Raw genomic sequence first — 25,202 nt, forward strand, 5'->3', positions numbered from 1 at the left:
TGAGAAGCTACTGTTCAATCGTGTTCTTAATGGTTTAGTTCGGGCACATTTATCATTATTCTAGGATTCAGGATCTTTTTATCTCACTAATCCGTTCAGCACAAATTGTACAATAAAAAAAAAAATTTCTATTTTTTTCATCTTCCATGTTCCTGAAATCAAGGAAATCAAAACCAAAAGCGTGATGTTACGGGCCCTGTGTTTCAATCTCATTACTCCTACCTCACCAGATTCTATTGATATATTTGTTGCAGGTGATAGGGTGGTATTATCCCTCGGTAACCCCAGCAGTAACGACACAGTGCTAGGTCACGTGTAAGTTTATCTCGGGATGACTGGAGGCACGAGCTAGGGGATCATGCGGTTGCTGCTGGGCCAGAGCAGAGTCTTTTTTCAGTTGGTTTCAGACCTGAACACAGAAGCACCCTGACCTTGAGGCTCCCTGAGCTGACTTTCAGGGTCTGCATCTGAGTGGTCCCTTGCTTTCTTTAAAACCTGTGCTTTTGGCCAGTTTCTTGATCTTGGCTTATGTTTGGACATTTGGAGCCAAGGCTCCCTAGGTTTTGGCTACGCCTTTGGCCTCAGATGACACTGTAGGCTGATAGTCCTTCCTGAAATGGAACTGAAGGAGAAAGGCTATTAACCACAGCCTCAGCCACTGTAGGCTGATAGTCCTTCCTGAAATGGAACTGAAGGAGAAAGGCTATTAACCACAGCCTCAGCCACTGCACCTGCTGAGGCCCTTGCAATGAGGAAATGGCTGGAGGAGAGGGGATTTCCATATGCAGACACTCTGTTTATTTATTTATTTATTTGTTCTAATCAGTTATACCTGACAGCAGAATGCTTTTCAATTCATTGTACACAAATGGAGCACAATTTCTCACTTCTCTGGTTGTACACAAAGTAGGGTCACACCATTTGTGCAATCAGTCATACGTGTACCAAGGGTAATGAAGACCATCCCATTCCACCATCTTTCCTATCCCCTTGCCCTTTACCCTCCCCACCCATCCCTTTGTTCAATTCAATTTTTCCACTTGTCCCATGCCCCACCCCCATGTGAATTAGCATCCACGTATCAGAGAAAACATCCGGCCTTTGATTTTTTGGGATTGGCTTACTTTGCTTAGCATGGTATTCTCCAATTCCATCCATTTATCTGCAAATGCCATAATTTTATTGCTGAGTAATATTCCATTGTGTATATATACCACAGTTTCTTTATCCATTCATCTATTAAGAGGCAGCACACCAGCCTCCTCTGTCCATCTCGAGGATTGTGGAAGCCTGGCATGAGATACACATTGAACTTAGAACTTAATGTCAAAGAACGGTGTTAGAATATTTTGGAGAGGGAAAATGAGCAGAGTTTCCACATTTTAAATGTTGATCGTATTTCTGTAGACATAGACAATAGTTCTTACTTAAAAAAATCTTGCATTACAGAAATAGTTTTTGAACCTGGCCAGGAAAAAAAAAGTGAAAATAGATACTAACTTTTTCTTAAAGACTAAGGAAAGAAAATGTTCTATTCAGAAAAAAAAAAGTCAAATTCATTAAAAAAAATTGGAAATAAGGCCTTGTCCATTGTGGGCTGAAAAAGTAATTAGAAACATCTTAAATCACAGAGAAAATGAAGGTAAGAGATTTTTAGGAGATAGTTATTTAACTTTTACTAATTAATAAACCTGTCTTTGATTTGTCCAAATATGACTAAGATTCTTGCAGAAAACTCTTTTTGTGTGTGTAAATTATAAACAATTTCAAAAATCTGCCAATGAAATAAAGGTGACAGTGTAATGATGGGTCCTGTAAGGGCCCATGAGTTTTGAACAGCTGCAAAATGGCTTTTTGACATCCAATTGACAGATTGCAAGAATAACAACTGGACTTATATCCATTAGTAGAAAAGTAAAATTAATGAAGATGACAGCTATTGACTGTATGTTTTGGCTTAATTCTTTTTTCAATTATTATAAGTAAAGACCGAATCTAAAAAAACCAGTCTGAAAGCAAAATAGGTCATTTGTGTTTTGTCTGGTGCAATTTGATTATTTCAAGTCCTGAGGCTGTTTGGTCAAAAATCAATGTAGAGATTAAAGCAGAAAGACAGGTATAAGATTTGGAACAGATTTAATTTATTTCAACTGTCCAGGGAAAGGTGATTGTGACACAAATTTTATAAAGTGCCATACATTCTTTTGTTAGTTCCCATCAACTTCTTTCATAGGACGTACTATTGGATCCAAAAGAGAAATTTTTAAGACTTAAATTTACACACACACACACAAATATATACACACTCCCCTGACTGCTGCCTGCCTGTGTTTATCAGACAAGGAATCATTTAGTCAGAGGTCACCCAAAAGATTTTGTATAATCCCCAACCAATAACTATATAATTGCCAACCAATACGTCCTATATCCAGGCCTTCCTGTGATTTGTGCAGAGGAGGAAGATGGCAAGGTGTGAATTGACTTGCCTTCGACTTCCTTCTCTGAGTGGAAGGAAATGCCAACGTCTTAGCAACACCACTCAGGGGCTGGAAGTGTATGCAGTAGTTCCAGATTGACCTTTCTGAACTTGAAACTTGACCAGAAGGGTAAGGGGGGGGGGAGAAAATGTGGGTTTACTGACAACAAACCAAAATTATTTTTGGTCTTTGATAGCCTCCAGATTTTTAGTAGTCATGAGAGAGGTATTTCAGGTAACTCCAAAAGAAATTATGGAATCAGGCTATTATTGTTTAAATTGAGCTTATTAAGTATAAAAAGATTGAGGATAAAATAAATGAAATTGGCTACCACTGAAGGTTTCAAGAGGAGACTAGTTTTGAATAAACTTCAGTTCACATACTTACTCACATACTTCTGTGATCTTCTTCCACCTATGAGGCCATGTGACCAAGCCACCATGTGTCAAATGAGGTGTGTGGTGAGTGGAGCTGATGAGGGAGGATATGCCGATCATGGAGGGGTGAGGGGTGAATAGGGAGAGGGGGCCGTGTGGGTGATGGCAATCAGATGAACAAATTGGCAGAGAGTCCAAGTTCTGGGTCAGTGTAGGATGAGGTAGGTTAAATGACATATTGACTTGGTGAAATTCTGGATTTGTGGAATAGTCAAGGAAAACCTTTGCTGGTTCTTGAGCAAAGATGGCAGAATAGCTTCAAGGAAGAGTGGGTTGTCTCTAAGTTTCAGAGTAGAAGACTTCCACCCCTTTGGTTAGGTTTAATCCTAAGTATTATTTTATTTTTGTTATTATTGTAAATGGATTATTTTCTTCATTTCTGTTTTTGTATTATTTGTTGTATACAGAAATATAATGGTTTTCTATTTCTAACCTGCTGCTTTCCTGAATCGTTTATCAGTTCTAGATGTTGTATATGTGTGGTCTCCAGAATTTTATACAGATGTGATTATGTCATCTGCAAATTACTCGTTTTACTTCACCTTTCCTATTCAGATGCATTTCCCCTACCCCCATGTCTAATTGCTATGGCTAACTCCGGCCTCTAGGTTTTCATTGAGTACAAGAGCTGAGACTGGGCACTCTTGTCTTATTCCTGATCTTAGAGGAAAGGTTCAGCTTTTCACTGTAGAGTCCTTTCACATGGGGCCTTTATTATTTTGGGGTAAGTTTCTTCTACACCTAGTATAAGAGTTTTTGTCATGAAAAGATATTAAATTTTATCAAATGCTTTTTCTACTTCTTGGCTATGGATGGCTTGGTGAATACTACTGAGTCTAAGACTCTGTCCTCTTGAGTTGAACTATGAGAATGTTGAAGAAGAAATAAATTTCATTTCTTCTTTTATTTTGTTTATTTCTTTGGTCTTTAATTTCTGCTAAACTTGACCCAATTTGCTCCCCGTTGATTTGGATTCTAGAGCAGTTTCAGGTTAGAGGTAAGTTAATTTTTTTTTGAATTTTTAGGATTTTGTTAATTCACAGCCTTCTTTCCTATTCCTATAAATTTAGAATTTAGAATTTAGAATAGAGCTGCTATACACTGAGTTGATGGACACATCCATTTCCATGGTACAGTGTGATGAATTTCAGCCTTTTATAATCTTTACCTATATGGAAAATAAAACATCCACAGCAGTTAATTTATATGATAGGACCACACAACCAGAATCCCATAGCAGCAGTGACACTACTCATAATTAGAATAGCTTCTACTGAAACAGATCTGTCACAAATTTCAGCCCAATTTAGTTTGCTTTTAAAATTCTGGATGATGACTGGGTATCCAGATGTAACATACTGTTTTCAACATCACAAGTGAGTTGATTCCTCAATTATGGCCTATTAGGTCATTGTACCTTTCAGTTGCCTCTGCCCAAAGCAGGGTTTTTATAAGGCATTGCATTTAAAAAAATGCAACTGGTCAGTTAATTTTCTTTATAAGCCCTACATACGGATTTATTTTTTCAAATGCACAATTCCATGGAATGTTTGTCTATAGTCATTTCTTATACGTACCCTATTTGTAGAGATAAATAAGATATTGAATTGAATAATAGTGACAAGTTAATATCAGAGAGAAGGAATTTCTGAAAGGTCACACATTAAATTGATTTGATAAGTAACACTGTTGAGTATATATAGTAATGTATACACTAGGAATTGCTATTCTATAAGTGGGTCTTTGTCTTTAGATTGAATATCAATCTGTTTTCATGAAGTTTTCTTCTCTCTTACAAGAGTTACAGGTAGAAATTTAAATTCAGACAAACATACTAATTTTCTGTACCCTTAAAATCTGTGCATGGCCACATTTATTCAAGAGCCTTTCTAATGACTCCAACTGCAAAATTACCATTTATACTTTTTTGTAATGCATGGAATTTTCATTCTAAAAACTCCAGGGAATTGTTAATAGCCTGTGACTGTCCCTTAGAGCTTTATTAGAAACTGAATGTGGGTGAGTGAGTAGTTTTCTCCAAAGGCAAGAAGAAAATTACTTAACATGTTTTGAAATTGATTCTTCATATAAGATTAATGGCATTTTCATCTTAACAAAAATTTTCATTGTATAAATTCTAATTCATTTAATCAGATGAAGATTGCTAACTCCATCTGAAGCATTTCAAAAATTCTTGACTTGATCCTGAAAAATATTCAAAGGCAACATAATGGTTTTGTAGAGGACTATGTTATTTAAAAGATAAGGACATGAAGAATAAGCATGGATCTGTCGTTCTTAGAATTATGTCTTTGAACCTCAATTTGTATCTTTTAAAACTATAATTTACACTGAAATGATTCAGTAATTCCTAAAAGTATTTACTCAACAGAGAAATATGTTTTCCTTTAAAGCTTTTATAAAATAAATATTTTGCCATCCTCATGGACCACTCTTAAATTTATTTCCAGAATAAATTCAGTGCACTTCACTATTTTTTAGAACTCTGAAGTGGCAATGGTGCTCAGTGATTTATTTGTCATAGTGACTTTTTATTTTATTAACTCACAAGAAGTTATTCCTTTCAAAAGTACAAAGTTGGAATGTTAATGTTCTCCCTGGGTTGGTGGAAAGGTAAACAGTGTTAGCAATATTAAAAGTGAGAAAAATGAAAAAACACCTTGTCATCATGATGATGGGCGTGGGCAAGGGAAGAGCAGATGTAGTTGTCAAGACCACATTAGCAAAGGATGCTCAAGGATCCAATGTGCCCATGACCCCAACTCTGAGCTAGGTAGAGAGTGAATTTGTGCATATAGAAAAAGGCAGCTCACAAAGTATAGGTGTTTGATGTTAATGGGCCTCAGTTTCTTCCATCTCATCTGGTACAGTTAGATAGACTCTTTATTCTTCATTCATGTGTGTGTGTGTGAGTGTGTGTGCGCACTCGCGCACACACACATGCACACGTATATGAATTAATAAATCTGTGAACATTTGTTAGAAGGAGCAACAGACTCATTATTCAACCTGCTGTGGTAAACAGTCAATCAATACGTGTGATTTACACCCATACTTAACACATGCATATATGCCAACTCTAAAATACTTTCATCATTTTATTTTGCTTTTAGGTTGACTGCTGTTTTGCTTCCTAATCCAATCAAGGAAGGTATCTTTTTTGAAATCTCATCATGCGGTTTCTTTTAAAATCATTGGCTCTTTTATAAGACGAAAGATCAAAGGGGAAACTGGACTCTGGTGTATAAAGCTTCAGATTTAAATCATTACCAGACATTTTGTTTATTGTCAGGTATTGGTTTGTATATTTTTTTTTTAAAAGCAACTCGGTTAACTTTTATTTTTTTTTTTTTTACAACTGCTTAAAGTTGGATAGAAATGGAACATTCAGAGGTAATGTTCGTTCAGTCCAGTGTTTTCTGTGTATTTCATGTTCTGAAAATATCTGTATAACATTCACAACAGGCTTACACACAGGTGTTTATGGTGGCATAGCTACAGTTTGGATCTTGAACTTCCCCCTCAGGCCCATGTGTTAACAGCCTGGTCCCTGGTTAGTGCGACTTGGAGGTGATGGGACCTTTGTGAGGCAGGCTAGTGGGAAGCAGTTAGATTATCAGGGGACAGCCACTGAGGGGAGTGGTGGGATCCCAGCCCCCTTCTTCCCCTCTCTTATTCCCTGTTCATGCAGTGAACACTTTTGTTCCACCATGCACTCCCCGCCATGCCCTGCTCCCTCTTCATAGGTCCCAAAGCAAGGGTGCCACTTGATCATGGGCTGGAACCTCCCAAACTGTGAGTCACAACCACCTTTTCCTCTTCACAAGTTGGTCATCTCACATATTTGTGTCAGTGATGGGAAGGTCACAAGAGCCGTGTGGTTTGAATTTTGATGTTTTCTAAGGACACCCCAAAACAGTTATAACTAGCAGCTGCAAGAATTGTCCTGGGGCTGTGTCTTGGCCACGACTTGATGAACATATGTGTTGTACTTCTATGTGTGCCAGTGGCTATTCTAAGAATTTGTGCATAATTGCTTCCTGACCTGTCACAACAACTCTGATGTATCCATGTTTCACAGATGAGGAGGTGAGATCCCGGAGAGTTCAGGAAATTGATCCAAGCTTACCGCCAGGGAGTAGAGGGGCTGGGATTCAGAGCTGTGAGACTGGCTACAGGGTCCCTGTCCTTAGCCACAGATCTGTACTTCTACTCCAAGCAGAAGAAAACTGTCATCACTGTCAGCAGCTGGTGCCTGGAGGGTCACAGAGCCTCGTGCCCTCCTTCCAGGAGGTCTGTGCCCAGGTTTCAAGCTGGGCCGACACAGAGCAAGTGCGGGCCCCGCAATGGGGCTCCATCTCCCTAGGTTTTCTTCCTGCACAGGGGCTTCAGCTCACTCTGGTCCGCAGCCTCAGGCTCAGGCACTGTGTGGGGAGCTGTTCTCCAGACCCTGCTGTTCTTTATTCCACGGGTTTCATGGATGTCAGGGAGTCAGGTCACATGGGATAGGCTTTCCACATGGTCTACAAGTGACTCAGACAGCTTGGGTCTATGGAGCAGGTGCTGGTGCTGGTGAAGTCAAGTCCATGCCAAGAACAGATTAGGAAATCCTGTGGTTTAAATGTGTCACTCCATGTTCAAATGTTGGAAACCCAATCCCAGTTGACAGATAGGACTCTCTCTCTCTCTCTCTCTCTGTCTCTCTGTCTCTCTCTCTCTCTCTCTCTCTCTCTCTCTATATATATATATATATATATATATATATATATATATATATATATATATATATTAGTCATACATGGACACAGTATCTTTATTTTGTTTGTCTATTTTTATGTGGTACTGAGGATGGAACCCAGTGCCTCACATGGGTGAGACAATCGCTCTGTCACTGAGCCCCAGCCCCAGCCAGACAGATAGGACCTTGAAGAGGCAAGGAGGTCAGGAGGGAGGTCTTCATTGAAGGATGAATGCCCTTATGGTGGAGTGGAGTTAACATGGAGTGCGTTCCTGAGAAAAGGATGAGTCTACCGCTTCCTTCTCTCTCACTCTTGCCCTTTCTTGCCCTCCCACCACCCAAGGGAGGGCGGTGCAGCACAAAGGCCCTGGCTGGACTCCAGCCACCCTGGTGCTGGACCTCAAGAACCATGGTATTAGTAGCTTAAGAAGGACTGGGACAGGGAACTCTAGGAGGAGCCTCTGGGCATCAGGAGAGTGGTGAAGTCTCAGCCCCGACATGACTTCTGGGCATTGTGAAGCACCTGTGCACCCCTTCACCGGAGCCCCCACTAGATTCTTCCCCTATGGAAAAATCTGCTCCCTTCAGCGAATGCCAGGAGTCTGCTACAGGTTCCCTCACATGCCCCTCCTTCCCTCTTCAGCTCCTCTTTCCTTCTTTCCTTAAACCCTGCTCTCCCTTTGCTCTTGTACAGTAGACCTTGATTACTTAATGACTACTGCAGCCAGAGCTGGAGCGTGTGGCTCCACAGGATAGTGAAGTCTTAAGTGTAAAACCTTCCAAGACAAACCAGAGTTTACTTCCTGTAATAACATATTCTGACCATTTGTATTCTCTCCCATTTATATAACTTCATATTCTTCAGCTAAATGTGTCAGTAGTATGGTTGCCTATTGGGTGTCTTATTGCAACTTGCAGGTGGCAGGTTGTTTATCTTGATAGCATCAGAACGTTTGAAAATTTCCTGTTGTATCCTTGAGGAGAAGCATAATAGTAACATTGTAGTATAGAGTTAGCCTGGCTAAACAACAGGGATATTAAACCATATGCTGCGGAAATAGAATCAGAAACAAAATCTACTCCCTACGAAAGAGGAAAAACTACTCCACAAGGTAGAAGGGAAAGAAAACAGTTTTATTATTGAATAAAAAAACATTGAACCAGAATGTTACCTGCATCCCGGGAAGTCTACTAAGAGATTACAGGGATGGAAAGAAATCTCACTGTTTTTATAGACAAGCAAGTAGAGCCCCGTGCATGCATGTCCTAAAGGTAAATAGTAAACAGGCTTCAGGAAAGGGACTTGAGGGCACCATTTGTCATGCACAGTTCATCCTGGGCTCACCTGGTAATGGGGGTGGCCACCTGTGTTAGCTGAATGGCTTTACCCACAGGGAATCCAAACATCTCAGTCTTCCTGAAGGAGTGGTTGCCATTCGGGGGCAGAGCCAGTGGATTCCAGCCTCCCTCCTTCCCTCCCACAGAGACTGGGATGATTCCATTTCACAGGGATGGCTCCCAAGTCCTTGAGAAAGATTCTTTTCCATTACAAAGTTGATGAGAATGTCCCTTCCATTTTAAAAAGATTTACATGCATTTCAAAGAGTTGAAGAGACCAAAACAGATTTGAGTTTTCTAAAATTAAGGCTACAGAAAAGGAAAGAGTGGAGAAATCAGCAGAGGAACAGGGGTCAGCTGCCAGAGCCCCTCTGGAAGGTGCTTTAGACTGCAGCAGTGTTTCCCAAAGCCAGTTCTGTGGTCACTGCTGTGGAATGTTCTGGAGTGCCTCCTGAAAAACAGATTCCCAGACCTTGTCTCCGAGTCTGCAGATGAGAGTGATGTACGTGGTTGATTCCACATGATCATCAACACTTTACACTGAGTCTTGACCTGAGTGGGAGACTTGTGGAGTCTATTCCTGTGCACTTTTATTTCTAGTATTTTAATGTGCAATTATCTGAACATGCCTTGGCAAAAATCAGGAATTAGAAATTAGACAAATATATAAAAAGAGAAAAGGAAGTAGACGCAACCCGACCTGTTCTTGGTCCACCAAGGAGAATGCCTCTTGTGGGAACTCTCATCTTTGGCTCAAAACCTCCCTCAGTCCTGATCAGGATTATTTGCCCTTGGGAATCTGGCTTTCTGTTAAAATAACTTAACAATAAACTCAGAAAATTGACAAAGAAAGAAATCCCCTGTTTAGTAAGGTAAAGAAATATGTTATCCAGTATGAAATTACTTCATATTGCTCCTATAAACAAGGTATATGTATCATGTGTGTATATATATATATATATATATATATATATATATATATATATATATATATGTTTATATATAAAAACTATATTATAAGTAACATAGATGCATAACGTATGTGTTCTTACAGTAATGTAATGAAAGTGTTGCTTTAAGAAAGGTCATTGGTATCAAGAAACAATGAAAATATGACTTCTCAGTTGGGTTTGGGTCCTCGAGGCCCTCCCTTGTGGGTCTGGAACTTGCTAGGAGGACTCACAGGACCCAGCACTGGTGGATTTCAGCAAAAGGATCCAAAGTCAGTGAAGGAGAAAGATGCACAGGGCCAAACGGGAAGGATTGACTGATACCCCAGAAGAAAAGCCCGTGCTTAGCATACACCAGACTGACGTGGAGACCCTCTAAGCACAATGAGCTCCGTCAGTCCAGCAGTGGTAGGAAGACACGATGAAGCCGGGTTCCCACATGCCAGCCAAGGACCAGGCTTGTGAACAGGCTCTTCTGGGGACCGTACTCTGGGGCCACTATAGGAAGTCTTCTATGGGTGCTGACTCACTAATGAAGTGGGCAAGACATGCCCAGTTCTTGACATTCTGACTTATGGTACATTTGAACAATGTGTGTTTACAAGCAACGAGGCGAGTGTGCAGAAAGCGTAAGACTAAGATGTACTTGGGCAAGAAGGTGAGACATCTCATATAATAGACTCAGTCATGAAATTTTTCTCAATAAATATACAAAATCAAAGATGTTTACCCTGCTTTTGTCCACGTGCTGACTTGAGCACCCTCGCCATATGCCAGTCACCATGGAGCACCCATCTCATGGTACAGCGTGGTGACATGGATGGAGCCAAGATCGCTAATGCAGTCCTGCTGCCTTGTGGAGGTACAGCGTGGGCCCTTCTAGACTGTGTGCTTCTCGGCTGGCAGAGTTCCAAAGTGCTTAAGCTGGTTGGGAAATTGTTTTACAGCAAGAGAGGCAAACTGTTAAGAGAAATTGCACTTTAGGTTAGAAACCTGCTCCCTTTGGGTTGTTCAGTAATTATCAGATAATTATTTAGAGTCTCTGTTTCTTATGTTCCCCAGTTAAAATCTGACAACATTTTTCTTTTGGGAAAGAATATTTGTTATTTACTCAGAAGAAAGATTGGAGGTTGATGTCATGGTTTCTGAAAATCATTTATTCCCTACAACCTTCTTGCTATAAAACAGGCTAAAGTTTCTGAAATACAAAAAGCATATAACTGATTTACACAAAGACAAGTGACCTTTGAAAACTTGGGATATCACCAGGCCCATATTCATCTGATGCATATTTTATTTTTGATGCAACGAACTTTGGGCTTTCGTTATTTCTAGTCTAAGATTGTTTTATGTTCATTGATGGACACTATCTCTTTCCTTCCCCAAGACCTGAATCTTACTGCAGGAACAAGCATCCTCCATTACATGACTAGTTCAACACAACATCTCAACACAAAACAAACGAAATTATTTATTTAACTCTAATTGGGAATGTGTTCATAGAAAATGTAAGTGTATATGTAATGTACACTATTAATAGTTTATGTTATGTGCTGTTTAAAATATTTAAAGGACGTCTGTGTGTTTTAGTTCAGTCCCCTAGTGACCCTTGGGTTTTATTTCATCATCATCTCACAACTGCAAAGATAAAGAGACTGAATGTCCTTCAATGAGATCTTCCAAGGAAAGAATTAGAAGACAGGACAAGGCCCCATCGCTTCCCTCCTCCGTGTCTGTGTTTCCAGCCAACCGAAGTCTAACGGAGATGAGTTTGGATATTTTTCTGCATCATCCAGAGAGTTAGACTGGGAATGACCTTCTCCTGCACACTCTGTCAGCTCACACCTCTCCAACCTGCGCCTGCACCGCTGGGTGCATTCCATCTGGACAGAGAATGAGAGCTAACATTTCTTTCTCTTCTTAATGAGGCAAGAAAAGAGTAGTTGTAACTGATATTTTCCAGGACTTATCAGGGCTGGTTAGAGCCTTGGAATGCATGAGTTCTTCTGGCTTGTTTTCTGGTCCAGTTATTTAGGGTATTAGTTACTCAGTGTCTTCACTCCCTAACCCACCCGTCTCCAATAAAGGAGGAACCCCAGGCATTAGGGCTGCTCTGCCCGCCTGGCTCTGTAGGAAGGGCCTGGCAGCATTTCTATCATGAACCATTTCTAAGGTTTATAACTCAGCCATAAATACTTGTCACCAACAGAAACTTAGCCTGGAGGGTCACAGGCCTGGAGTAAATTATTCATTTATAAATTTCACTGACTTGCTTTAAATTGTTTTAACTGTATTTATCTTTTGTGATGGGAGGAGAAATAATGGCTTTATGGTTCAAGACATTTTTGTCCCCCTATGAATCAACGAGCGTTGGGATGTAAGCAAAAAGTCAGCAAAAATGTGGCCACTGGAAACAGACAATGATTCTCCTTTCTTCAGAGAAGGGCTTGAGGGCCAACATCATTCAACCAAAGCTCTATTAACAGAACTTGGGGGAGAAAGTGAACGCTATGAGCTATTAACTCCCCAAAGCATCCCTTCCTATTTGCTTTTTCTTCTTCCACATGAGGACCAGCAAGCTGCATGGTCACCAGAGTCTGACAGGGCAGGCAGGGGTGGGAAATGGCTCTGCCTCGGATGGTCCATGTTCCCGCTCTGAGGGGCTGAATCTGCACCACTCCTCCATGCTTTTACATTTATTTCTTAAGGGTAAATACTAGTTCCATGCTTTTTTAAGTCACATAGGACTTTTCAAAATAATATAAATTTCATTCTCTATCGGTATTACCAGTTAATACGCCTTGAAATAGCATCCATGTAAATACTGAATGAATAAATGATCTGACTCCAGTGGTCACACATTGCTAGAAACAGTTAAAAATAGGAAACATTTCAAATTGAAACATTTGAAATTTGGATTTATAACTGACCAGTTGTGATACAAATGGTCACACTTTCAAGTGGATTCTACTTCTGAATTCATATAACTTAAAGCTTAATTAAAAATATTGTCTGCATTCTTAAGCATTCTGTCTACTTCTAAGGAGTTCTACATCCTGCTCTATTAAAAACAGTCACTAAAGTTTGGTAGAATGTTCTGTTTTACACTCAGACCTTTAAAATTTTGTCCTGATTTTTCCTGATTAAAAAAGCAAGATACCTTTTAGAAAAATTTGGAAATACCAAAAAGCCTAAAGAAAACAATTGCTTTAAAGTTTTTAAAAATTGTCAAAGATTAAATATAGTAAAGGTGTATAACATAATGGCTTGATCCATGTCAATATTGTGTAATGATTACCATAATTTAATTAGCATATCTCTTACCACCCAAAAAAAATGCTGCACACTGGGTCCCCTCAACTTGCTCATCTTACCACTGAACGTCTGTACCCTCTAACATTTCCACCATCTCTGCACCCTCAGCTCCTGGAAACCACTGTTTTCCTATTATTGTTTTGAAAATTCTAGATGACACTACAGGTGAGATCATGTGGCATTTGTCTTTCTATGTCTGGCTTATGTCACTTAGCATAATGTCCTCTAAGTCCATATATGTTGTCACAAGTCTCAGGATTTCATTGTCAAAAAACACAAATAATCCAAATGAAAAAAAATGGGCACTAGACCTGAAAAAAAAAAAAAAGAAGACATAACACTGGCAATTAGATACATGAAAAAATGGTCAAGATCACTACTCATCAGGGAAAAGCAAATCAAAGCCACAGTGAGATAGATACCACCTCATCCGGTTAGGAGAGCTGCGATCAACAAGACCAGAGATCATCAATGTTGGTGAGAGTGTGGAAGAAAAGGAAGCCATCTACCTTGCTGGTGGGAATTTAAAGTGCGATACCATTATGGAACATGGTATGGAGGGGCCTCAATAAAAATAGAACTACCGTATCACCAGAGCAATCGCTCTGTTGGGTGTAGCCACAAAGGAACACTGTCAGTGTCTTGAAGAGACATCTGTATCCCATGTTCATGCAGCATAATTCATGATGGTCAGCTAGTGGGTATAGCCTCTGTGCCCATCTACAGACAGTGGATGAAGAACACATGGTTTATAGACACAATGAATAATATTCAGCTTATAGAAGAAGGAAATCCTGTCCTTGCAGCAACACTGATTAACCTGGAGGATATATGCCAAGTGAAGTGAGCCAGGCACAGAGAGAAAAATACTGCATGGTCGATCTTTTTTCCATGTAGAATCTAGGTTAAACAAATTTAAATCATAAAAAAGTTTATTATTTGTCATTGTAGTAAAGCTCCTAGATGACTGAGGGGGTCTAGACAGTGAGTTCTTGTCATGGAAAAACCTTTAGGTACATGGTGGCGTAGGAGGGAAGAGGTGGTCTGAGGACAGGATGGGCGAGAGTTGGTGGAGAAGCATGATTTTCCACTTGTGCTGGGTCCAGACCCCTGCAGTCACAGTCACAAGTCTTCCACTTTCCGTCTCAAGAGGGAGGGAAGCTGTTCTGTGCTCTAGCCCACGCCCTTCCTGTGTGGCAAGATGGGCAAATCTGCTGTCCCAAAGAAAGACCCAGTCTGCACATCAGTCCCATTCCCGCCAGCCATGGGGACTGATGGGCTTCTCCTCAGGGGAGGTGCCCCACAGGTGTTCTGTGGGTGGCGATGGGTGGGGTGTGCTGGGCCAGGAGGACCGGGCAGAAGGCTGAAATGGTATTTGACCTGTGTGGGCTCACGCTCCAGAGGTGACGTAGCTGTAGGATTAGTTCTGCATGCTTTGGAACGTCAGCTCAATAGAGTCCTACCACAGCCCCATGGTGTCATCAGAACCGGGTCATCGCCACCACTGGAATAAAGAGAGAGGCCCATGCAGGGAATGTAAAGGACGCCTCTGCTGGAGGACCTCAGCTTCACCGTGACAGGCCCAGAACAAGGCTCCAGACTCCTGCGCCACTTCAGTCCATTTCTGGGAAACTTGGAGTCGGAGTAACATGCTTTTCCTGACTTTTATCATCAACTCAAATGTAGTTGAAAATATTTTTAAACAAAATTCTGTGGGTTAACATTAAAGTTACATACTGTTGGGTGTTGAGCGTAATGAACACGTCAAACATAAAAATTGGCCTCCCTAAGTAGGCTATTTTAGTAGCTATTTTCTTCTACAAAAGCTTTTGTGCATGTGATTGGGAGCTTTTGGGAGTGTGTATTCTACAGATTCTATTTCTTATGTTGTCGAATCCAGCTTAACAAGGAACAGAGACAAACCTGTGAGGAGTCAGAAATATTAAGGAGGCTTTAAAAGAAAATTGTTTTTTTTTCCCTCAATCCAACCTATTTTTACTGTATTCTCTGTTCTTAATATTCCATCCTGATTGATATGCTCTTTCTTCATTTTCCAACCTTCCTTTTGTGGCATTAGTTGGGTCCCTAATTTCTACTGTAATTTTGTTTTTTCTCTTAGGTAAAGCTGATAACCAATATCTCCTCTTTGTGGCTGGAGGGGTAGTTCTGTTGTTTGTTGTGGCAATCATCACCATCACCATCTTTTCTTGTAACAGGTGAGTAGAACAAGTACCCCAATCTGGTTTGCCCTGAGTCCCTGCGTTGTTACAGGTTCTCTATTAATAACCCCACAATTTGTAAAATGGTCTCAGCATCCACATGTATTTCTTTGAATAAGGCTCTTACTCAAGGGAGGAGGCGTTAACATCGGAAGCCAAAGCCAGAAAGTCACTCCCTGAGGGATGGGTGGAGCCGGAAGCCTGCCTGTTCCCCACCTCTGTCCCCTCCTCCAAGGAAATAGCTGCCAGTGAAGGGGTGTGTGTGTGTGTGTGTGTGTGTGTGTGTGTGTGTGTAAGAAAGAGAGGATAATGCCTTAACTTAAGCATTCATCAGATATCTATTGTGCAAAGTGGTGAACGAGATGTAGGGAAGCTCCCGTTCTAATAAGCTGACAGTATAACTTAAAGTGGTAGCATACTTTCTGAACAGTGGTCTAGATGCTACTGTTAAGAATTACTGAGGAAGAAGAGCGGGAGGCTCACCCCAGAGTCAGTGGGCAGCCATCCTTAATCAGCAGCAGCTTCCTGCTACTCATGGTGTGGCGCAGGGGATTTTCTTAGCCAGCCCTTTCTTCTCCAGACTCTCCGTGTCTGCCGACCCATTTGCCTAGCACTGGTTGTCCTTCTAGAATCACACTGGGTTGGAATTATTCCTTATACTATGGGCCAACAACAGTGGTTGGAGTGTGTGTTCTACAGATTCTACAGGAGTCTGTGGGCCAGGCTTGCTGAGGGATAAAGGGACCATGCTTTGCACATCTCTCTCTCTCTCACACACAGGTCTGTAATGGCACAGATGTGCTTGTTGCTGTGCACATTTACATCTCTGCTCCACTCCCACGTCATGTGCAGCTCCTTAACAGGGTCTCCAGGAGGTTTCTGCATCTCCTCTGCGTGTCCTTGACCTTTGCCTCTTCTGCCACACCCCTGCCCTCTCCAACCTGCCCTCCTATTCTCAGACCAGTCTCTCTAAACCATTCCTAGTTCCTCTTTTGTCCTCCTCCTGATTAACACTTTATTACCCTCCCAAAGCAACCAGAGTAGTCTTAACCTCATCAGCCCAGTCACTGAAGGTGCTCTGCTCTCTGACTGCAACTTAATTTTTGTTCATAGTTTCTACCTTCTTTACTTTCTCTAAAATTCACAAATTTTTATTAAAACTATGACATTTATTCTTCAAGCACACCCACTCTCTTTCATTTGCTAGGCTCCCCAAATACAGTTTCCCTGTATTTGCCCTTAATCTTGTGCATTATAACAGGCAAGACACCAGTCCCCTCTGCGAGGGCTGATTTGAATCTCTGTCCTTGGGATAGACATGATGTCACCATCCAGAATCATCTTGCACTCCTATCTGCTACTCCTCACATCCTGCTTTGTATTTTAATTGTATTCGGGCTTGTCTTCCCTACTGTGGTATTCATAATGGCAGGACTGTGTTTTGTTTATGTTTTAGTGTTTGATAGCATTCAGCAGCTAATCTTCCCAAGCAGTGGAGGGTCAGTGATCATCTGCCTAATTAAAGGGGAACAGGGCCAGTCCTTTCACCTTTCTCTGCATCGTGGCTGCCCTGAGTCTTTCCCTGACCAGAAATTAGCAAGTGGAGGCAGGGCCCGGGGTTAGTGTCCTAGAGGGTTTCTCTACTGCCTCACCTTGGCTGATGAAAATGCAGACAGGGCAGAGGGAGTCTGGGGGAATAGGCAGCGTGACTGAGAGAACACGGGGTGGACAGACCTCTGCAGGGTCACAGATGTTGGACAGGACAGGCTTTGCTTCATGAAAACACTTTGCTTTCACATGAGTAGTTAAACTAAACTGTGGAGTATACTGTCCCTCTTGGGTCAAGGCGATGGGAAGATTAGTGGACGCGAGTGTCTAATCAAGGGTGACCTCCACAAAGGAAAGGGCACGGTTCTTCCTGCCTTGTCTGGTCTCCCTTTGTGGCTGTTACTTTGGTTGGAAATGTTTTGGAAAATGACCCAAGTGTTTCACCAATGACCCCTGGACCCTGTCTGACCAACCATTTGAGATAATGCCTCAGCCTCAGATGTGCAAGTCTGGCTTCAGAGGGGATGCCCAGTCACCTGCTCCACGGGCACTGGAAACGGTTCCTCTGTCCTGGGTTGGTAGGGGTCAGAACAACAACAGTAAGAATGGAGCATGCTGGGGGTGCGCAGTGCAGGTGAGCACCAGGAGAGCCAGCTTGTGCTCTGGGCACGGACACCTGTGTCCTGGGAAGAGCTTGAACCCTTAGGGAAACGTCAGGCACTTCTCTGCAGATTGCTGTCAGTGCTATGCTTATGATGAAGGTGGCATCTGGTTTTCCTGCTTTTCCTGCCACCTTCCTGGTTTCAGCATTTCATCCCAAGGAGAAGCCTTAGTCCCCGGCAAATGGGAACAGCTGGTCAACTTAGATCAAATGGTGGTGTTTACTACCTTTATTTTACAGACAGAGGACTGATCTTTTGAGATGCAAAACACTCAGCCACTAGATAGCAGAGCACAAGTTACACAGAGTCTGATTCCAAGCCCAACCTTCTCTTTCATTCATCATGTTGCATGCTCCAGGCTTATTTCAACACACAGACACAGCGATCCGTCTGGGAAAGTTAGCTGTGTGTTACGGGATAGACTTGTGCACCATGGTTTAATTAAAGATCAAAGGTCCTAGACCTGTGCCTTGGCTTTCTCATCTGTAAACAAAAGGTAATAATAGTAGCCTTATGATAGATTCCTTTGAGGAATAAATCATGTAATTTATACAAAACACTTAGAAATGAAGTTTGCATGTTGTGAATTTACACAGAGAGTAAGTAAATTAAAGAATAATCAACATAAATAAGGATAATAATAAGTAAATTAATGTCTATAGAATAAGATGAAGACTGTTAACATAGTAGAATTTCCAAATTACTAGAAGAGATCATTAGAATCAATATCCACTTCTGAATAACCTTTCCTTGAAGAGTGACTATCATGTTTTCAAGATTTTTAATAAGGAATTGAGATCTCATCTTATGAAACACAGAACAAAATAAACCTCTATATTTTTGCATGGAATCCACCTCTTTCATTGTTCAACAGGAATCTTTGCTTTAGGGAGATGGAACAGAGGTTGACTTTCCCCAGAATAACTGTCTTCACACTTGGATATGTTATTTCTCCTTTGTTCAACTACAGTAGCCTCTTCTTTCCTTCTCTTGTGTTTGTTCTTTTAAGATTTCTCCAGAAGTTAGGTTTCATAAGCGTCATTGGAACTGTGGAGAGTTTGTGGAGTACTGTGGTTGCAGATGGTTGCTGGCCACATCAAAGTGACTCTGAGAGAAGGGAAGCCTCAGAGTTGGGTGGGAGGGTTGAGGGCTGATGCTACCTGTAACCAGCCATGTGACTCTGGGCAAGTCACCCTTTCTCTCTGCACCTCAGTTTCCTAAACTGTTAAGTTTAGAATTTTGATGAGATCTGAAGAAAATCATCCATACAGGTTATATAGAATAACACCTGGAAGATTTTATAACACTGAGCTCTGTTAGTGCAGTCACCTAAGAAGTTTCACTGTTGGCTTTCAAACATGTTTTAATCATGAAAATCTCTAAGTCCAAGATTCCATGGAGAAGGGTGGAAGCCCTTCTTACGTGGGTTATCAAGGAGAGTAATTACCATGGACACTGCTGGACAGCTATGGAGTTGTGTGCACCCTCCAGGGAATGTGGGAGAGGTGTGCAAAGTGAGTGTCAGTCACTAGAATGCTGGACAGATATGTGTGGAGCACCTGTGGCTGGTCACAAGCACATATTCAGTAGTGCACGTGGGCTGGGGACACGCCGAGGGGTACCATGCTGGATTGCAGCATCTTGATGTTTCCTGTTGACTGTGTGTTTTAGAAGGAGGAGGAGACAGAAGTCCACCCCATTTAAAGAGTCCTGGGATACAAAGAGTAAGGTGAGTTCACCTGGAATTGTCATTTTCCTCCTCTTTTATGCTTTATAAATATCTTGTAAAGTCCGCCTATTTTGCAGTTATGGATCTTATTTTTTGTTTTATTTTTAATAACCTGGCAATGCAGTTGATAATTCAAATATTGATAATTCAAGTATCAGCTTATTTGAGGAAGCACTTACTCTCTGTGCTACTCTATTAATACCTTTTGACACTAAGTTTTTTTTTTATATCAATATGAATAAAGGAGCAATTACACTGACACAGTAAGAATCAACCCTGTGCATTACCGAAATCCGCACTAGTTTTCTAGGGCTACTATTACAAAGTACACAAGCTGGATAGTTTGAAACAGCACACACTTATTCCCTCATGACTCTGGAGGGTTGAAGTCCAGAAAGAGGTGTGTGAAGACTGGTTCCTTCCTGGGGTGAGATGGTTCCAAGCTTTTCTCCCAGCACCTCCTGGTGGTTGCCTGCAATCACTGGCTGTCCATGGCTTGTATACACATCCGATTCTGCCGGTCTTCACCTGGGGTCTCCCCTGTGTGTGTCTGTGCCTCTCCTCTTATAAAGAAACCAGTCATCTCGGAGTAAGGGGCAGCCTCCTACCCCAGTGCATCCTGATGTTCACGTCACTAATTTTATCTGCAAGTATCTTCTTTCCAAAGAAGGCCACATAATGATGTTTGCAGAAGGATGTGAGTTTCAGGGGGACCCTATTCAAACCAATAAAGAGCATAACATTATTTTGATGTCATAAAGATATTGTGATGATTAAATTAATCTAACCTACATTCAAGGCTCAGAAGCAAAGCGTGCATAAAAAAGGACATAATATATGATATTTGTTACTATTATTACCTTTAATTAATTATGAATTAATGAATGCTCAAATTACATTATAAACCTAAAGAACTTTCTTGTGGGTTTCAGGAGTCTGATGAACTATTAAATTTTCCATCTCGCTCTACTTTGCTACTGCGCATATTGTTTGGTTAAAGTAATAGAAACTTTGGAGTTTGTAGATAACAGCGATGCTTAATTTCATGTTCATTGCCTCCAGCGTATGTCAGATATTGCTCTCTTGTGCACATATTATTCTGTTTATTAAAACTCACAATCCAGTGCTTGTGTTAGGGTTTCACACACAGCATGAGGGTCTGATAAGGTAGGGCCTTGGGGAGGTTATTCATGGGTGGAATCAGTGCCCTTGTAAGAAGAGAGGCCGGAGCTCGCTTCCTCCTCTCTGCTTTCTGCACAAAAAGCCTGGACACAAGGAGAAGATGGCCACCCACAGATCAAGTAGGCAGCCCTCGCCACACATTTGGTTTCGGATTTCACAGCTCCAGAACTGCGAGAAATAAATGCTTGTTGTTTAAGACATTTAGTCTGTGCTGTTCTATTACAGCTTGCCTGAGTTGACAAAGGCAAACATTTTGTCAAGTGCTATCCAAAATCACATTGATTTCTTTTTGCTTTAATTATTTGCACTCGAATTCAACACGGCTAAAAAGTCAAGTACTTAAGCACCCAATATGGGTGCTTCAGACTTCTTAATAATCTGTCAACTTAAAATTTTCTGTTATTAAGCAGTTACTCTTTGCAAGTCAGATGTGTCTTTCTGACTGACTCACAGCTGGCTTCTTGGCACCAAATGCAGGCTCCAGTGGCGCGGCTCCTCCAGCTGTTGCTTGGCACACAGTGGACGCTGCCCGGCCAGGTCCACTTAATGGCTTCTTTCTCTTGTTCCTAGCTATTTGCCTGCTAAAGTCAATCCAAAGGAATATTTATTGTTATGAATTTTGAAGAAAGGAGGATGCTTTGGGACTATGTTAGGTATCCAGTTCTTCTAGGCTTTAGAATAATGGTATTTATTATATTGAGGACAATTTAAAACTTTGATAGTAAGAGGGACTGTGAGAGATGAAGAAGATAGACCTATTTGATTATTTTGCTATTCCTCACAGGTGATGTAAGTAACAAGGCACCTGGATTTTCCTTCTGCTTTCTTCTTGCAAACACCAAAATCATTCTAACTTTTGAAACCACTCACCAGAAGATCTCTCTTGCTTCTCTTTTCTCTCTCTCAATTTTGCTCTTTCTCACACCTGTATATTTTGTCACATGTGCACATTCATCTTGTCACATTTGCACATCACTTGATTAAAGTAGAGAATATTATTGGTTATGTACCATCAGCTTGAAGGAGAAAATTTGTTGCCTAGTTCTTTCATTGTGTTCAGTTGATTATTGTTAAAGCTAGGACACTGTGTACTCTAAGAATAGTGATTAATTAAGGCATCATTCAGTAGACATTGATGGATGCCAACTATAGGGAAATACCAACCTACTTTTGCATCTAAAAAGGAAATTCATAGCACAATACAGCATTAAAGATCTGGATTATGTTTATGCTTCATCGTATTCGGAATCCTATAAAACAAGAAAGTGATTTCTAACAGAAGTTCTATACAATGGAGGGAGTGTTTTAGAAATTACTTGTAGTGGAATTTTGGCCTACATTATGGTTCAATTGAGAGATTTATGTTGAATATCTTTACTAGCTGATGAAACATACTGAATGATTGATACCATTACTGTTTATTTTGTAGGCGGCCAACAACTACAGAAGACCCATCTCCACCACTCAACCCATGGAAGACACAAGAGAAGACATTTATGTCAACTATCCTACCTTCTCTCGAAGACCAAAACCTAGAGTCTAAGCTTTTCTCTTGATATCAGCTAACTAATGATGACTATTAAATACATGGATCTTTATAATTTCTTCCTACCACCCAATGACTGTCTTGATTCCAGTTGACTAAACTTCTTTCATTGGTAGAGAAAACACTGCATGACCTAGAGAACATCCTGAACAGGAGTGCTTCAGGACACCTGAGTCATGTTAGCTCATACATAAGGGAAACTTGCTGGATCACGCAACAGAGGAGCAGGGGAGACCAGACTTGAGTGAGCTTTACTTACCAGGGCTCTAATGTTGTGTCTAGATTTAGACATGGCCCTAAGCTGGTTCAGATCCCCTCCCACAGCAGTAGATGCACTTGTCTGGCTTTGGCCTAACTCCCATGCTGGCTTTTCTGTGTGCTTTCAAGATGGCAGCCAACCACTGAAGTCATTTGTGACCCTGTTTGCATTGGATGAAGTGTTTGTTTTTTTAACACAGCAAACATATTTGATTATTTGCCTATCATTAAGCAGGCATTGTGGTCATTAAGGTGAGATAGCTTACCTTAATTAAGGGATCACCTGTGAGAGCTGGAGGTGGGGACAAAGTGCATGAAGGGGCAATTCAGGGTATTAAAGAAGGAAAGGAACCAGGAAGCTGTGGTTGTTACTAAATGTTGACTGCAATGACATTTCACTAAAAAGTGAAACCAGATTAGTTCTCTCTCTCTCCTCTCTTCTAGAATCTTCTGCATCATCCATAGTCCAGAAAAATACCTGGCAGCAGAATGACTGAAGTCAGAGAAAGATAATGTGACAGGGTTACCATTTTCTTTTTTAATAGAAAATGAATTTATCTCTGAATCCATGTAGAATTCTTACCACCATCCTGGGCCTAGCCTAATGAGCAAGTGTGATAGAGGGTCCAAGAATAAATAATGTAAATATTTTAATATTGATTTTTTTTTCTTTTTGCTACCTTTGAGAATTATTTTTAATATGCAAATTCTCTCAAAATGGCCAGGAACCTAGGCATTAAGTTCTCTAAAAATAATTTTGTGTGAAACTTGAATACATGAAGAGAGAACATGGTTGGAAGTGGTGCTATAAGGTTGTAGGGTAGAAATTTGAGCCTGGAGTCGGGAGAGTATGGAGAGGAAACAGGAAAGGAGGGAAAGTCATCGGGGAATGAAGTACAAAGGGAAATGTGGGCTTCACAGTTTGGACATTTACCCTCGTTTTTATTATCACTGCTTTAGAACTTCATATTTGGATTCATGAACCATTTCCATGAGTTTATCAGCATAACCCAGTGGAAAGGCCGTTCACCAGAAAACACTCTAGCATCATATTTATCCAAGATGCTAGGGCCAAATCCCTGAGTTCACATTGTGAACCAATTTAGCACCATTTATAAAATAAGCTGTTTCTTTTTCTCAAAAAGTTTAAAATGATCTGGAAGATTCTAATAACCAAATTCTCATTGATTAATACAGGTGAGAAGTAAAATATTTCTACAGTCTTAACATGAAGGACTATAAATCCCTTCAAAAGAAAATAGCTACTGGAGTGACAGGCTTTCATGATGAACCACTTATGTGTGCTAGCCCCCAGGATATCTGAAACTCATCTCTGTCTCCCTATTTTTTAATTTTTTAAAAATATCACACTCAAAATATTTATGGGCAATATTTGCTTTCCTTTAAATTTTCTATTGCTGTGATTCAATGAACTTCTAGAATCTACTGCAGTGCTTCTGAGGGAAATTTCATATCTTCAGGGTTGGTTTACATATTATATTTTTCTAGATTCAAAGCACTAACTATGTTGTAAGATGCTGTTAGAAAAAGTCTCATTTGGGGTGGTAATCCCAATCCCAAATCAGGGACGATCCTGCCTATTGTTCTTGTTTGATGAAGTTATATGGTTACCTTAATTAGAACACTGTTTCCAGTTATTTCAGATTTTCCATTTGTTGGCCATGCAAATGTTTGCCTTCATTTATTGTATTTTGTTGTTCTGAATGAATAAAATGTAGTGCACCATGATCATCAGTTTCATTTGCTATCAAAGAAGAGTAGGGAAAAATATTTCTACAGAATAAAATTAACCTTCAGAGTTAAAAATGCAGAAATGAAATTTTTATATTCTGAACAGTTTGTAACATCTATCTCAAAGCAACATTCTGTGTGTTTTATATGCAGTGGACCAAAGAACTATAGGAAGTTTTTTTTTTTAATCCCTTTTCTCTCTCCTTCTTTATGGCTTGATAAACCTCCATTGTGTAGACATAGGACATTTTCTTTATCCAATCATCTGCAGGTGCGCACCAACACTGGTTCCGTTGATTGGCTTTTCTGAATCTTGCTGCTATAAACACTGTGATGCATGCACAGCTGCAGTGTGCTGCTACCTTATACAAAGGAGTGGGATAGCAGGGTCAAATGGTTGTTTTATTCCCAGTCTTTTGAGGAATTTCTATAGAACTAGAAATATTCATAAAATTCATATGGAAAAACAGAAGACAAGAATTGCCAAACTAATACTGGCAATAATGGAGATGCTGGAGGCACCACAAAACTGATCTCAAGTTATGGTTCAGATCTATAGTAACAAAAGTAGCATGGTGTAGGTATAAAAACAGCCATTAAAACCAACGGACTAGAACAGAAGACACAGAGACAAATTCATATAGATACAGTTCCATGACAGGTGCCAAAAACATACACTGGAGAAAAGACAGCTTTTTAAACAAATGGTGCTGGGAACACTGGATATGCACATGAAGAAGAGTGAAACTGGATCCCTGCCTCTCAACCTGCATGAAAGTAAAAAAAAGTGCATCAGTGACGTAGGAATTAATGCAGAAACACTAAAACTGCTAGAAGAAAAAGGGTCAACACTCCAACATATTGGGGAAGGCACTGACTTCCTTACAAAGATTCCTAAATCTCAAGAAATAATACCAGGAATCAATAAGTGAGGTAGCATCAAATTAAAAAGCTTTTATATGCAAAATAAACCAGAGTGTAAAGAGAGAGCCTACAGAATAGGAGAAAATCCTTGATAGCTACTCTTCAG

General features: G+C 40.6%; 1 protein-coding gene across 1 annotated transcript in view; it reads left to right on the forward strand.

The window, feature by feature from the left end:
* LOC143640426 (CD226 antigen-like) overlaps positions 1-22,159 on the forward strand; it is a 56,140-nt gene extending 33,981 nt beyond the window's left edge. The window contains exons 4-6 of the mRNA XM_077108246.1: positions 15,396-15,492; positions 19,377-19,434; positions 22,046-22,159. Of these exons, the coding sequence (XP_076964361.1) occupies positions 15,396-15,492; positions 19,377-19,434; positions 22,046-22,159 (269 nt within the window). The remainder of the gene's footprint in view (positions 1-15,395; positions 15,493-19,376; positions 19,435-22,045) is intronic.
* The last annotated feature ends 3,043 nt before the right edge of the window (positions 22,160-25,202 follow it).

This window comes from Callospermophilus lateralis, unplaced genomic scaffold (assembly GCF_048772815.1).
Source record: "Callospermophilus lateralis isolate mCalLat2 unplaced genomic scaffold, mCalLat2.hap1 Scaffold_246, whole genome shotgun sequence".
Taxonomy (NCBI): domain Eukaryota; kingdom Metazoa; phylum Chordata; class Mammalia; order Rodentia; family Sciuridae; genus Callospermophilus; species Callospermophilus lateralis.